Source organism: Salmo trutta, chromosome 5, assembly GCF_901001165.1.
Source record: "Salmo trutta chromosome 5, fSalTru1.1, whole genome shotgun sequence".
Lineage (NCBI taxonomy): Eukaryota > Metazoa > Chordata > Actinopteri > Salmoniformes > Salmonidae > Salmo > Salmo trutta.
In genome coordinates, this window is record NC_042961.1 from 67,615,657 (window position 1) to 67,630,445 (window position 14,789).

General features: G+C 43.5%; 1 protein-coding gene and 1 long non-coding RNA gene across 2 annotated transcripts; both read left to right on the top strand.

The window, feature by feature from the left end:
- The first annotated feature begins 6,598 nt into the window (after window positions 1-6,598).
- On the top strand, window positions 6,599-7,923 carry LOC115194921 (uncharacterized). Its single transcript, XR_003878562.1, has 2 exons — window positions 6,599-6,728; window positions 7,395-7,923. It is a non-coding gene; the product is annotated as an uncharacterized LOC115194921 (long non-coding RNA).
- A 5,512-nt stretch (window positions 7,924-13,435) lies between these two features.
- On the top strand, window positions 13,436-14,467 carry LOC115194917 (endonuclease domain-containing 1 protein-like). The gene is made up of 2 exons (XM_029754841.1): window positions 13,436-13,950; window positions 14,201-14,467. The coding sequence occupies exons 1-2, from the start codon at window positions 13,624-13,626 to the stop codon at window positions 14,288-14,290; spliced, it is 417 nt and encodes a 138-aa protein (XP_029610701.1). The 5' UTR covers window positions 13,436-13,623; the 3' UTR covers window positions 14,291-14,467.
- The last annotated feature ends 322 nt before the right edge of the window (window positions 14,468-14,789 follow it).

Here is a 14,789-nt window from a genome sequence, read left to right on the forward strand (position 1 = left end):
GTCAGGTCAGTCTGTCTCTCTTACCTCAGCGTCAGGTCAGTCTGTCTCTCTTACCTCAGCGTCAGGTCAGTCTGTCTCTCTTACCTCAGCGTCAGGTCAGTCTGTCTCTCTTACCTCAGCGTCAGGTCAGTCTGTCTCTCTTACCTCAGCGTCAGGTCAGTCTGTCTCTCTGACCTCAGCGTCAGGTCAGTCTGTCTCTCTTACCTCAGCGTCAGGTCAGTCTGTCTCTCTTACCTCAGCGTCAGGTTAGTCTGTCTCTCTTACCTCAGCATCAGGTCAGTCTGTATCTCTTACCTCAGCGTCAGGTCAGTCTGTCTCTCTTACCTCAGCATCAGGTCAGTCTGTCTCTCTTACCTCAGCGTCAGGTCAGTCTGTCTCTCTTAACTCAGCGTCAGGTGTGTCTTTTGTTGCCTTCCACTGATTGCAGGGAAACATTTTGTAATATTTTTTACAGCAGCTCACCCAGTGACATTTTGATGAGAAATAATAGTATTTATTGTTTGTGAACTTGGACAAAGGGGGACATTTCCTGGTTCAAGTGTGGCTGAATGTGGGATGTAAATTCTCACAATCTGTTTTTAGTCTGCTTGTTTATCGTAACTGAATGCAAATATGCTAATGATCAATTATTTGGATAATAGATCAAAATCATAGATGATGGAAATATATATAATATATTTATCAATCAATTAATCAGTAAATCATTTGAAACCTGTCCTTTTCAGAGGTCATGAAGTGGAGGTTTGAAAACTGGAACAAGGCTGACACCTGCTGGTGAGATGATTCTACAACACTGCTTGAAAATCCTTTAAAAAAATGTGTTTAACTTTTATTTAAATAGACAAGTCAGTTAAGAACAAATTATTATTTAAAATGACGGCCTACCCCGGCCAAACCTGGACGATGATGGGCCAATTGTGCGCCGCCCTATGGGACACCCAATCACGGCCGGATGTGATGAAGCCTGGATTTTGATGATTCTAGAACAATGTTTGAAAGTCCTTCTTGACCAGCTCCAGGTATGTTTAGAGACATGGTAGCTTCTTGACCAGCTCCAGGTATGTTTAGAGACATGGTAGCTTCTTGACCAGCTCCAGGTATGTTTAGAGACATGGTAGCTTCTTGACCAGCTCCAGGTATGTTTAGAGACATGGTAGCGTCTTGACCAGCTCCAGGTATGTTTAGAGACATGGTAGCTTCTTGACCAGCTCCAGGTATGTTTAGAGACATGGTAGCTTCTTGACCAGCTCCAGGTATGTTTTGAGACATGGTAGCTTCTTGACCAGCTCCAGGTATGTTTAGAGACATGGTAGCTTCTTGACCAGCTCCAGGTATGTTTTGAGACATGGTAGCTTCTTGACCAGCTCCAGGTATGTTTAGAGACATGGTAGCGTCTTGACCAGCTCCAGGTATGTTTAGAGACATGGTAGCTTCTTGACCAGCTCCAGGTATGTTTAGAGACATGGTAGCTTCTTGACCAGCTCCAGGTATGTTTAGAGACATGGTAGCTTCTTGACCAGCTCCAGGTATGTTTTGAGACATGGTAGCTTCTTGACCAGCTCCAGGTATGTTTAGAGACATGGTAGCTTATTGACCAACTCCAAGTATGTTTTGAGACATTGTAGCTTCTTAACCAGCTCCAGGTATGTTTTGAGACATGGTAGCTTCTTGACCAGCTCCAGGTATGTTTAGAGACATGGTAGCTTATTGACCAGCTCCAGGTATGTTTAGAGACATGGTAGCTTCTTGACCAGCTCCAGGAATGTTTAGAGACATGGTAGCTTCTTGACCAGCTCCAGGTATGTTTAGAGACATGGTAGCTTCTTGACCAGCTCCAGGTATGTTTTGAGACATGGTAGCTTCTTGACCAGCTCCAGGAATGTTTAGAGACATGGTAGCTTCTTGACCAGCTCCAGGTATGTTTAGAGACATGGTAGCTTCTTGACCAGCTCCAGGTATGTTTAGAGACATGGTAGCTTCTTGACCAGCTCCAGCTATGTTTTGAGACATGGTAGCTTCTTGACCAGCTCCAGGTATGTTTAGAGACATGGTAGCTTATTGACCAACTCCAGGTATGTTTTGAGACATTGTAGCTTCTTGACCAGCTCCAGGTATGTTTAGAGACATGGTAGCTTATTGACCAGCTCCAGGTATGTTTAGAGACATGGTAGCTTCTTGACCAGCTCCAGGAATGTTTAGAGACATGGTAGCTTCTTGACCAGCTCCAGGTATGTTTAGAGACATGGTAGCTTCTTGACCAGCTCCAGGTATGTTTAGAGACATGGTAGCTTCTTGACCATCTCCAGGTATGTTTAGAGACATGGTAGCTTCTTGACCAGCTCCAGGTATGTTTTGAGACATGGTAGCTTCTTGACCAGCTCCAGGTATGTTTAGAGACATGGTAGCTAGCTGGTATGCTGGACCATAGCTGGTTGGACACATAGTTATGGCAAAGTTTGAATGAATAACTGACAACTAAAATAGTGCTTTCAGTAATTTATATTTTTAGCTCAAATTATGTGGTCTATTGTTGAATTGGAACATTTTGGAGTCACTTGGATACATTTAAACACCATGAGAACAAAACACCAGACTCTCACAGGCTTCATTTTTTATTTATTTCAACTTTATTTAACCAGGTAGACTAGTTGAGAACAAGTTCTCATTTACAACTGCGACCTGGCCAAGATAAAGCAACGCAGTTCGACACATACAACAACACAGAGTAACACATGGAATAAACAAACATACAGTCAATAATACAGTAGGAAACTCTATATACATTGTGTGCAAATGAGGTAAGATAAGGGAATTAAGGCAATAAATAGACCATAGTGGCGAAGTAATTACAACATAGCAATTAAACACTGGAATGGTAGATGTGCAGAAGATGAATGTGCAAGTAGAGATACTGGGGTGCAAAGGAGCAAGATAAATAAATAAATAACAATATGGGGATGAGGTAGTTGGATGGGCTATTTACAGATGGGCTATGTACAGGTGCAGTGATCTGTGAGCTGCTCTGACAGCTGGTGCTTAAAGCTAGTGAGGGAGATATGAGTCTCCAGCTTCAGTGATTTTTGCAGTTCCAGCAGAGAACTGGAAGGAAAGGCAACCAAAGTAGGAATTGGCTTTGAGGGTGAGTGGTGAGATATACCTGGTGGAGCGCGTGCTACGAGTGGGTGCCGCTATGGTGACCAGTGAGATATACCTGCTGGAGCGCATGCTACGAGTGGGTGCCGCTATGGTGACCAGTGAGCTGAGATAAGGCGGGGCTTTACCAAGCAGAGACTTGTAGATGACCTGTAGCCAGTGGGTTTGGCGACGAGTATGAAGCGAGGGCCAGCCAACGAGAGTGTACAGGTCGCAGTGGTGGGTAGTATATGGGGCTTTGGTGACAAAACGGATGGCACTGTGATATACTGCATCCAGCTTGTTGAGTAGGGTGTTGGAGGCAATTTTGTAAATGACATCGCCGAAGTCGAGGATCGGTAGGATGGTCAGTTTTACGAGGGTATGTTTGGCAGCATGAGTGAAGGATGCTTTGTTGCGAAATAGGAAGCCAATTCGAGACTTAACTTTGGATTGGAGATGTTTAATGTGAGTTTGGAAGGAGAGTTTACAGTCTAACCAGACACCTAGGTATTTGTAGTTGTCCACATATTCAGTCAGAACCGTCCAGAGTAGTGATGCTGGACTGGCGGGCAGGTGCAGGCAGCGATCGGTTGAAGAGCATGCACTTAGTTTTACTAGCATTTAAGAGCAGTTGGAGGCCACGGAAGGAGAGTTGTATGGCATTGAAGCTCGTCTGGAGGGTTGTTAACACAGTGTCCAAAGAAGGGCCAGAAGTATACAGAACAGATAGATTTGCTACATTTGTCATTAGCTGACTAGGAAGTTCCCCAATTCAGGGTTAAAAAAACTGTCTGGGTCTTCACAATTGACACATTGCTGAGTTTACAATTAGTTAGTTTAGTTGTTCCATCTCTTAACAGCTGATATGCAGGAAGAGATCGCCTGCTAGCTAGTTTTTGGATCCGATCCCAATTTAGCTCGGCTAGCGGGCTGATAAAAAGCACTGACTCAACATTTGAATTAAAAATTCACATTAAAGTAATTTGTTGAGCATTTAAACAATTTGGTAAATAAATAAATAAATAAAATAGTTAAATAAACGTACATTTCAAAGTTATTAGCTATGTTCGCTCAGGAACATGTCTATCCCCAGCGGAGGGACAAAATAAGGCCGCTTCACGAATGTGCGTGTAATCTGTTGCGCATTATTTTCCTGTGCAGACCAACCGGATGTCTATCCAGTCTCAACTTGCTAAAATCCTCCAATGGGAATGCGAGACAGTCTCAAAGAAACGTATCCATCCACGTGTGGACCAATCAGATTCGCCCTTTGACCTTAGCTCCGCCCTAACCGGAAGTTTGAAAAACCAAACGGCGCCATGACACTTTCCCCTCATCGGATCTTTGTTTACACCAAACGGAGAGTTACAGAGTAAATATATATTTTACCAGGTTGGATGAAATCAGTTGTAAATCTTATTGCTACATCTGTGAAGTTGTAAGAAGAATGGAAAAGCGAATTGAAAACATACAGTTCTATTTAGTTTCATGGTGTAAAAATCGTGATATTTGGTGTCATGTTCGCATCTTGGAGGAGGCAACGCAACAACCTGCTACAACTCAACTCCCCGGGGAGTGAAAAAGGTATGTGATCGTAGGTGCGGGGAAGGACGGCAGGGAAAAACACCGTTTACAGGGAATTTATTCTTCATTAAACACGTTAAGGTGGAAAAGGGGCTGGACGGAACCAAAGCAATGGAAGTAAAAGAGTCCCATCTCCTACCTTACCTGCCTTCCCACAGCTTACCTGACCTTTAACACCAACTGGTACTAACCAGAATACAGGGGGTGGTCCTCCCAGGTCTGACCTGACCTTTAACACCAACTGGTACTAACCAGAATACAGGGGGTGGTCCTCCCAGGTCTGACCTAACCTTTAACACCAACTGGTACTAACCAGAATACAGGGGGTGGTCCTCCCAGGTCTGACCTGACCTTTAACACCAACTGGTACTAACCAGAATACAGGGGGTGGTCCTCCCAGGTCTGACCTAACCTTTAACACCAACTGGTACTAACCAGAATACAGGGGGTGGTCCTCCCAGGTCTGACCTAACCTTTAACACCAACTGGCTGCTAACCAGAATACAGGGGGTGGTCCTCCCAGGTCTGACCTAACCTTTAGCACCAACTGGCTGTTAACCAGAATACAGGGGGTGGTCCTCCCAGGTCTGACCTAACCTTTAGCACCAACTGGCTGTTAACCAGAATACAGGGGGTGGTCCTCCCAGGTCTGACCTAACCTTTAACACCAACTGGTACTAACCAGAATACAGGGGGTGGTCCTCCCAGGTCTGACCTAACCTTTAACACCAACTGGCTGCTAACCAGAATACAGGGGGTGTTCCTCCCAGGTCTGACCTAACCTTTAGCACCAACTGGCTGTTAACCAGAATACAGGGGGTGGTCCTCCCAGGTCTGACCTAACCTTTAACACCAACTGGTACTAACCAGAATACAGGGGGTGGTCCTCCCAGGTCTGACCTAACCTTTAACACCAACTGGCTGCTAACCAGAATACAGGGGGTGGTCCTCCCAGGTCTGACCTAACCTTTAACACCAACTGGCTGCTAACCAGAATACAGGGGGGGTCCTCCCAGGTCTGACCTAACCTTTAACACCAACTGGCACTAACCAGAATACAGGGGGTGGTCCTCCCAGGTCTGACCTGACCTTTAACACCAACTGGCTACTAACCAGAATACAGGGGGTGGTCCTCCCAGGTCTGACCTAACCTTTAACACCAACTGGCTACTAACCAGAATACAGGGGGGGTCCTCCCAGGTCTGACCTAACCTTTAACACCAACTGGCTACTAACCAGAATACAGGGGGTGGTCCTCCCAGGTCTGACCTGACCTTTAACACCAACTGGTACTAACCAGAATACAGGGGGTGGTCCTCCCAGGTCTGACCTAACCTTTAACACCAACTGGTACTAACCAGAATACAGGGGGTGGTCCTCCCAGGTCTGACCTAACCTTTAACACCAACTGGCTGCTAACCAGAATACAGGGGGTGGTCCTCCCAGGTCTGACCTAACCTTTAGCACCAACTGGCTGCTAACCAGAATACAGGGGGTGGGCCTCCCAGGTCTGACCTAGTGTACATAGACAGACTCAATACTACGGGTTATGTATGCCCGCAGGCCTCTTGCCTAAACACTCCCAAGGTGCATTCCCCTTCCCCCCTGGGAACAAATGAAACAGATTAATTCAAACTTAGTGAACAATTTCAATAAACCAAAAACACTCAGTCCTATGGCATACCTCTGTAGGAGAGGCTACACAATACTTTCAACAACTTCCAGACCAACAACCAACACAGGACATACAGAGCAGCTCTCTCTCCTAACAAAGAAACACAGGCTTTTCAAGCTGCTGGAGGAGTTGGTAATTGAAGATCAGCTGTTTCCCCTGACAAGACGGTGGGTCAGAGCTCCAATCAGTGATGGGGGTCGACCAATCAGCTGCTTGAGGAATCCAGGAAGCCATTTCCTGAAACACACACAAACCCACAACAACACAGAAACTGTGGAACATAACGTTTGCCTTGCATTTCAATCTACACATGAATATGGTTCTGCAATGTTAGGTAGGCTATTCTGTTCCCTTGGCATTCTGCAAGCATGAATACTTTACAATAATGGAAGATGTGCATTGTGTTAATCTTACTATGTGTCCATGTATTGAATGTGACACTCCTCAGCATCATGACACTCCCTTCCTGTATCTGTCATAAAGGCCTATGCATTCTTTGTCCTTTAGTTACACAACTAAATCTAGTATCTGTCTCTTACCTTTCATGCTGTAGATTTACTGTCATGGTGCTGAGAATGCTTAGTACTGTATCTGTCTCTTACCTTTCATGCTGTAGATTTACTGTCATGGTGCTGAGAATGCTTAGTACTGTATCTGTCTCTTACCTTTCATGCTGTAGATTTACTGTCATGGTGCTGAGAATGCTTAGTACTGTATCTGTCTCTTACCTTTCATGCTGTAGATTTACTGTCATGGTGCTGAGAATGCTTAGTACTGTATCTGTCTCTTACCTTTCATGCTGTAGATTTACTGTCATGGTGCTGAGAATGCTTAGTACTGTATCTGTCTCTTACCTTTCATGCTGTAGATTTACTGTCATGGTGCTGAGAATGCTTAGTACTGTATCTGTCTCTTACCTTTCATGCTGTAGATTTACTGTCATGGTGCTGAGAATGCTTAGTACTGTATCTGTCTCTTATGTATTCTCTGTATGTATTAGGTATGAACCCTTGGACATGCAGGTACCTCCAGCGCTCCCTCCTGCCTCACGTTCGGCCCCTGTCCCTGGTGATCTAACCCAGGCCCTCTTGTATCCACCCCAGGCTTCTGAACTTGCCCCAGTGGGGTGAAGACCAGAAGAGGGTGATGTCCTTCCTGCCTCTCTCTCTCCCTTAAAATGCAGCTGGTGATTCCAGAGAGCTGGTGGGCAACTCTCAACAAGAAGCAGCAGCAGTGGATTGACCAGACGCTGTTTACCAGGAGCTGCCTACAGAGCTCCCAGTTCATCACTGTCCTTTCCCTGGTGGGGTGGAGACCAAAAGAGGGTGATGTCCTTCCTGTCTCCAAGGCCTGCCTCAGAATGTCCTGGGTTGAGTTTTTCCATAATAAATGAGCAGCTTAGAAATGGTAATTTAATATTTTCTTCTCTCATGATCTATCAATGTCTCAGGATGCCACTGGGTAAACATTATCTTGCTGATCAACTTTTCTGTGACGATATGTGGAAGAAGATATGTCTGAAGTAAAAAGAGGAACTGGCCTAGAGCGAGTCCTGTCTGGTATAATTAGTGGTCAAGACTGGGCAAATCAAAACAAATGTATTTATAAAGCCCTTCTTACATCAGCTGATGTCACAAAGTGCTGTACAGAAACCCAGCCTAAAATCCCAGACAGCAAGTACTGCAGGTGTAGAAGCACGGTGGCTAGGAAAAACTCCCTGAAAGGCCAGAACCTAGGAAGAAACCTAGAGAGGAACCAGGCTATGAGGGGTGGCCAGTCCTCTTCTGGCTGTGCCGGGTGGAGATTATAACAGAACATGGCCAAGATGTTCAAATGTTCATAAATGACCAGCATGGTCAAATAATAACAAGGAGGGTTGGATAAACTCCTCTGTATGAAGATGTGTCCTGTCTGGTATAATTAGTGGTCAGACTGGACAAGGAGGGTTGGATAAACTCCTCTGTATGAAGATGAGTCCTGTCTGGTATAATTAGTGGTCAGACTGGACAAGGAGGGTTGGATAAACTCCTCTGTATGAAGATGAGTCCTGTCTGGTATAATTAGTGGTCAGACTGGACAAGGAGGGTTGGATAAACTCCTCTGTATGAAGATGAGTCCTGTCTGGTATAATTAGTGGTCAGACTGGACAAGGAGGGTTGGATAAACTCCTCTGTATGAAGATGAGTCCTGTCTGGTATAATTAGTGGTCAGACTGGACAAGGAGGGTTGGATAAACTCCTCTGTATGAAGATGAGTCCTGTCTGGTATAATTAGTGGTCAGACTGGACAAGGAGGGTTGGATAAACTCCTCTGTATGAAGATGAGTCCTGTCTGGTATAATTAGTGGTCAGACTGGACAAGGAGGGTTAGATAAACTCCTCTGTATGAAGATGAGTCCTGTCTGGTATAATTAGTGGTCAGACTGGACAAGGAGGGTTGGATAAACTCCTCTGTATGTGGAACAGGTGGAACTATTTAGAATGTGTAACAATCAAACCTCCCTATTGGCTGTGTTCCACATTCTAAAGTAGAACCATCATTTTACTTGCTGAAATATTGTCCAGAAATGACCTCATTGGACAGAAAGGGGAACTCCTCCCCACACGCATGTTGAACAAATATAATGTTTCCCTGAAACAAAGGATTCCTGTAGTTTCATGAAATAAGAAATGTATTCATAGTATATTATACATCATACAAGCCAACATTCAGTAGCAACACTGCTAAGAGGTTTTGTTTAAATCCATTGATGACTTTTAGTTTTATTGAAGAAGAAAAAGGGTTTTGAGGCCCTAAAGTAAATATTCTATCCTCCTGTCTTTTTGTTAAATTATTGACCTGTGGAACATTCACCTACTGGGTCAATTATAACATTTAATATCCTCCACTTGGTTGAATTGTAAATGACTGGTAGGTCCTGGGAACATACTTAGTGTGTTTATGGTAGCTGAGATATGTTATTTGGATAAAAATATGATGAATCTAACTTAAATAATATTTTCATAATAAACTAAAGTCTAAAAGTGTTAGTTTGTTCCCCAGTCTCCTCTACTCTGACTGAGAAAAGGCCTCCTCAACTGAATAATCTACAGCTGCTGAGTCTGAGGTGTTAATCAGTCCAGTGCTGCTCTGACCACAGTGTTGTTAGGAACCACATTTTCTAATGCTACATACACAGCCTTGTGTCAACTCTTACTGTGAACTACTTCAGTTTCTGGAAATAAACTCAGCAGTGGTCAGACCACAATACATCAACATAAACAACACCAATAAATGAAACATCCATTATTGCTATCTTCTGGTTTCCAATAATGAAAACTGCAATTTCCTGTTAGTGAAGTCTCCAGCCTCACAAAGTTACAATTTAACAGAGGATAGAGAAGGGGGGGGGGGGGGGTGAGAGGGGGGAGTTGGAGACATGGTTATGAGACAGCTGTATTCTTCAACGATCACAGACGTGTTTGAGGAATTTAAAATCGACCCTAACTCTGTCATTATGGAAGTCATTTCCCCGACCACCTGACCCCTCTTTGACTTTTCCTAAATAAATGTTTATAACATCAGTGTTAGAATTTCAAAGTCACAAACAAAACATTTATAAGGTCTTTTGGTTCAAAAACATTCCACCCGCCCTTCCTTCTCCCACCAGTTGCCTGCTCAGCCAATAGCCACATTCTCCAGATTAACTGTTACGGATACAGGTATCCTTAATGTGTATTTCTTTTCTCTCCTTCTCCTCCTCACAGGTGACAATTATCACTCACCAATCAGTCACCAATCAGAAGACACCTGTTCCTTTTCCCTCAACCAATCACAGCCCCTTTCCCTTGGTTTAAAAACCCAGTCAGTTGTTTTCTCTCCAGATCAATCTTTGTGTTCATTCTCTCAATCGCTCTCTGTGTCCCCAGCCCTATCTCTGTATTGATCTCTTTTGTTTTGCAACTACATGTCACATATATCCGGTTATCCTGTGAGTATTGTTTTGTTGTTTGACTTGTTTGGTGGGAAAAAGGGGGTAACCAGACAAGTCGCCCATGGGCATACATTACCCGTAGGAATACTTTGCGAAAGTACCCTAGTTAGAACTGGGTGGACCACCCACTGTATTTTTGGTTAGTTAGCTGTTATTGAGGTTTGTCTAGTTTAAGGGTGTTTTGGATTTTTGTTTCTTTGCTTGGGTCCAGCTCAGCCCCTTTTCCCACACCCGTTTACCGTGTGTTTAAAATAAACCCTGAGTGTTTGACGGTAGATTTTAAGTTGTCTGTGGTTTTTGTTCTCACTGTTACTTGTCACGATTATAATTTGCCTGATTTATGTTACGGGTCTCGTATCCATCCCCCCCTAGACTGCAGGGCCAAAAGGGATTCGTAACCGTTACCTGTTGGTTAGAATGTTTACTGATATTCATTATTATACAACAGAAATTTGTATTTATGCTACCACAGTACCCTCTGATATGTGTATTTATACTACCACAGTAAGCTCTGATATGTGTATTTATACTACCACAGTAAGCTCTGATATGTGTATTTATACTACCACAGTACCCAACCCTCGGATATATGTATTTATACTACCACAGTACCCTCTGATATGTGTATTTATACTACCACAGTACCCTCCGATATGTGTATTTATACTACCACAGTACCCAACCCTCATATGTGTATTTATACTACCACAGTACCCAACCCTCATATGTGTATTTATACTACCACAGTACCCAACCCTCATATGTGTATTTATACTACCACAGTACCCAACCCTCATATGTGTATTTATACTACCACAGTACCCAACCCTCATAGGTGTATTTATACTACCACAGTACCCTCTGATAGGTGTATTTAGGCTACCACAGGAGCTGCTACATAGTAAATATACTATCCTCCTGTCTTTTTGTTAAATTATTGACCTGTGGAACATTCACCTACTGGGTCAATTATAACATTTAATATCCTTCACTTGGTTGAATTGTAAATGACTGGTAGGTCCTGGGAACATACTTAGTGTCTAATGGTAGCTGAGATATGTTATTTGTATAACAATATGATGAATCTAACTTAATTATTATTTTCATAATAAACTAAAGTCTAAAAGTGTTAGTTTGTTCCCCAGTCTCCTCTACTCTGACTGAGAAAAGGCCTCCTCAACTGAAGAATCTACAGCTGCTGAGTCTGAGGTGTTAATCAGTCCAGTGCTGCTCTGACCACAGTGTTGTTAGGAACCACATTTTCTAATGCTACATACACAGCCTTGTGTCAACTCTTACTGTGAACTACTTCAGTTACTGGAAATAAACTCAGCAGAGGTCAGACTACAGATACACCAAGATGTAAACATCTTCCTCTATTTCATTCAGTTGTAAACATCTTCCTCCATTTCATTCAGTTGGACACATCTTCCTCCATTTCATTCAGTTGGACACATCTTCCTCCATTTCATTCAGTTGGACACATCTTCCTCCATTTCATTCAGTTGGACACATCTTCCTCCATTTCATTCAGTTGGACACATCTTCCTCCATTTCATTCAGTTGGACACATCTTCCTCCATTTCATTCAGTTGGACACATCTTCCTCCATTTCATTCAGTTGGACACATCTTCCTCCATTTCATTCAGTTGGACACATCTTCCTCCATTTCATTCAGTTGGACACATCTTCCTCCATTTCATTCAGTTGGACACATCTTCCTCCATTTCATTCAGTTGGACACATCTTCCTCCATTTCATTCAGTTGGACACATCTTCCTCCATTTCATTCAGTTGGACACATCTTCCTCCATTTCATTCAGTTGGACACATCTTCCTCCATTTCCTCCATTTCATTCAGTTGGACACATCTTCCTCCATTTCATTCAGTTGGACACATCTTCCTCCATTTCATTCAGTGGACACATCTTCCTCCATTTCATTCAGTTGGACACATCTTCCTCCGTTTCATTCAGTTGGACACATCTTCCTCCGTTTCATTCAGTTGGACACATCTTCCTCCGTTTCATTCAGTTGGACACATCTTCCTCCGTTTCATTCAGTTGGACACATCTTCCTCCGTTTCATTCAGTTGGACACATCTTCCTCCGTTTCATTCAGTTGGACACATCTTCCTCCGTTTCATTCAGTTGGACACATCTTCCTCCGTTTCATTCAGTTGGACACATCTTCCTCCGTTTCATTCAGTTGGACACATCTTCCTCCGTTTCATTCAGTTGGACACATCTTCCTCCGTTTCATTCAGTTGGACACATCTTCCTCCGTTTCATTCAGTTGGACACATCTTCCTCCGTTTCATTCAGTTGGACACATCTTCCTCCGTTTCATTCAGTTGGACACATCTTCCTCCGTTTCATTCAGTTGGACACATCTTCCTCCGTTTCATTCAGTTGGACACATCTTCCTCCGTTTCATTCAGTTGGACACATCTTCCTCCGTTTCATTCAGTTGGACACATCTTCCTCCGTTTCATTCAGTTGGACACATCTTCCTCCGTTTCATTCAGTTGGACACATCTTCCTCCGTTTCATTCAGTTGGACACATCTTCCTCCGTTTCATTCAGTTGGACACATCTTCCTCCGTTTCATTCAGTTGGACACATATCTGTAATGTTTGTGAGGCCTTTGAGACATCATACTAAATATGTTGACTTGCTGGTCAAGGGAAATGCAAGTTTACTTCTTTGAGTTGCTGATTCAGTCGCTAAGCCTTGTGGGATATTAATGAATGAACTCAGCAACTGTAATTCCAGAACAGTCCCTCTGTTCTAATAGTCTGATGTGTATCTTCTGACAGACTCTATGCTGAGTAAAGTCATGTTTTTATCCTAAAACGTTTTTCTACCAGAACCAAAGTGTGGATGCAGTCACTATTTAGAGCAGTCTAATCTCATTAACCCAGAACTATAATATTGTGTGATTCAGTTCTGGGTCCATACGTGTTAGAAACTACGGGAGGTGAGTCACATGTTATTAGTTACAGCAGTTTCCATGGAAACATACAGAGGGGTTTATGCAAATCAACCCTTTCTGTCTTGACATCTGAAGGAGGAGTCTCTGTAATAACTATTTAAAGCAGTCTGTCCTGACTCAGCTCAACAGTCTCCAGTCTACCAACTGGTCTCTGTAATAACTATTTAAATCAGTCTGTCCTGACTCAGCTCAACAGTCTCCAGTCTGCCAACTGGTCTCTGTAACTTCATCTTTGTCTCTGTGTTGTACAGTCTTCAGGTGATGATGGGGGTATTGAATCATCTCTCTACTCTCCTCCTTCTCTCTCTCCTTCCTCCTGCTCTCTCTCATGTAGTGGAGAAGTTCAGTGTTGTTCCACAGTGCAAGAATTTCTTCATGGAGGGGACAACTCCAAATATCCCAGGTATTTTGGTTGATGGGACGGTCCAGAACCAGAACCGCTACAAGCCGATTTGCCAGAAGTTCAACAGCATCTACAGGTTTGCAACTCTCTACGACACGACCAAGAGGATCCCTGTGTTCTCAGCCTACACCTTCACTGGTAATACAACGGGTAGACCAAATGATCCCTGGATGATCGAGCCCCAGGTAGGACTAATGTTTTGTCATATAACATTTGTATTTGTTTACTGCTATATCTCAGACAGTTATGATACAGAATATAGAACTACCACTATGGAGGGTACAGAGACTTGATTGTGGATTGTGAACCCCCCCAGAAGAGGGTTTATTGTACAGAAAGGAGGGTTTATTGTACAGAAAGGAGGGTTTATTGTACAGAAAGGAGGGTTTATTGTACAGAAAACCTGTGAATGAATGTATGACTTGTTTCCTGCAGCTCAACGGGGAAAACAACAGTCCTGAAATGCAGAAAGAGACAGGAGGCCGTTACGAACACCAGGCTGGGAACAGCGACTATGGAAACTAATCAGATTATCAATATGTGAACTATAACAACTCAATACCAATTAAAGGGGTGAACAGAGGTCACCTCTTCCCAAATTCACATGCTCATGACCTTGATACTCAGAAGTCCACCTTTACCCTGACCAACATCGTTCCCCAGGACATCAAATTCAACGGGGGCAGCTGGAGAGAAATGGAGAGAAATGTCAGAGGAAAGCTTAAGACGGACTGTATTAGTAACAAAGGGAAGATAGAAGCCTATGTGGTGACTGGAGCAGTTCCCAGCAGCAACAACACACTGAACAAACGAGTGAACATCCCAGAGCTCCTGTGGACAGCCTACTGCTGTTACAACAGGAAGATGAACAAGCGGATAGCCGAAGCACACTGGCAGTGGAACAAGGAGATAAAGAAGAATACAGTGAATCCAGTAACCTTGGGAAAACTCGAAGAGATGTTGAACAAATATCGTAAAGGTGTTCTTGTCAAGGTGTTCCCAACAAATTGTCCAAGATAACCTG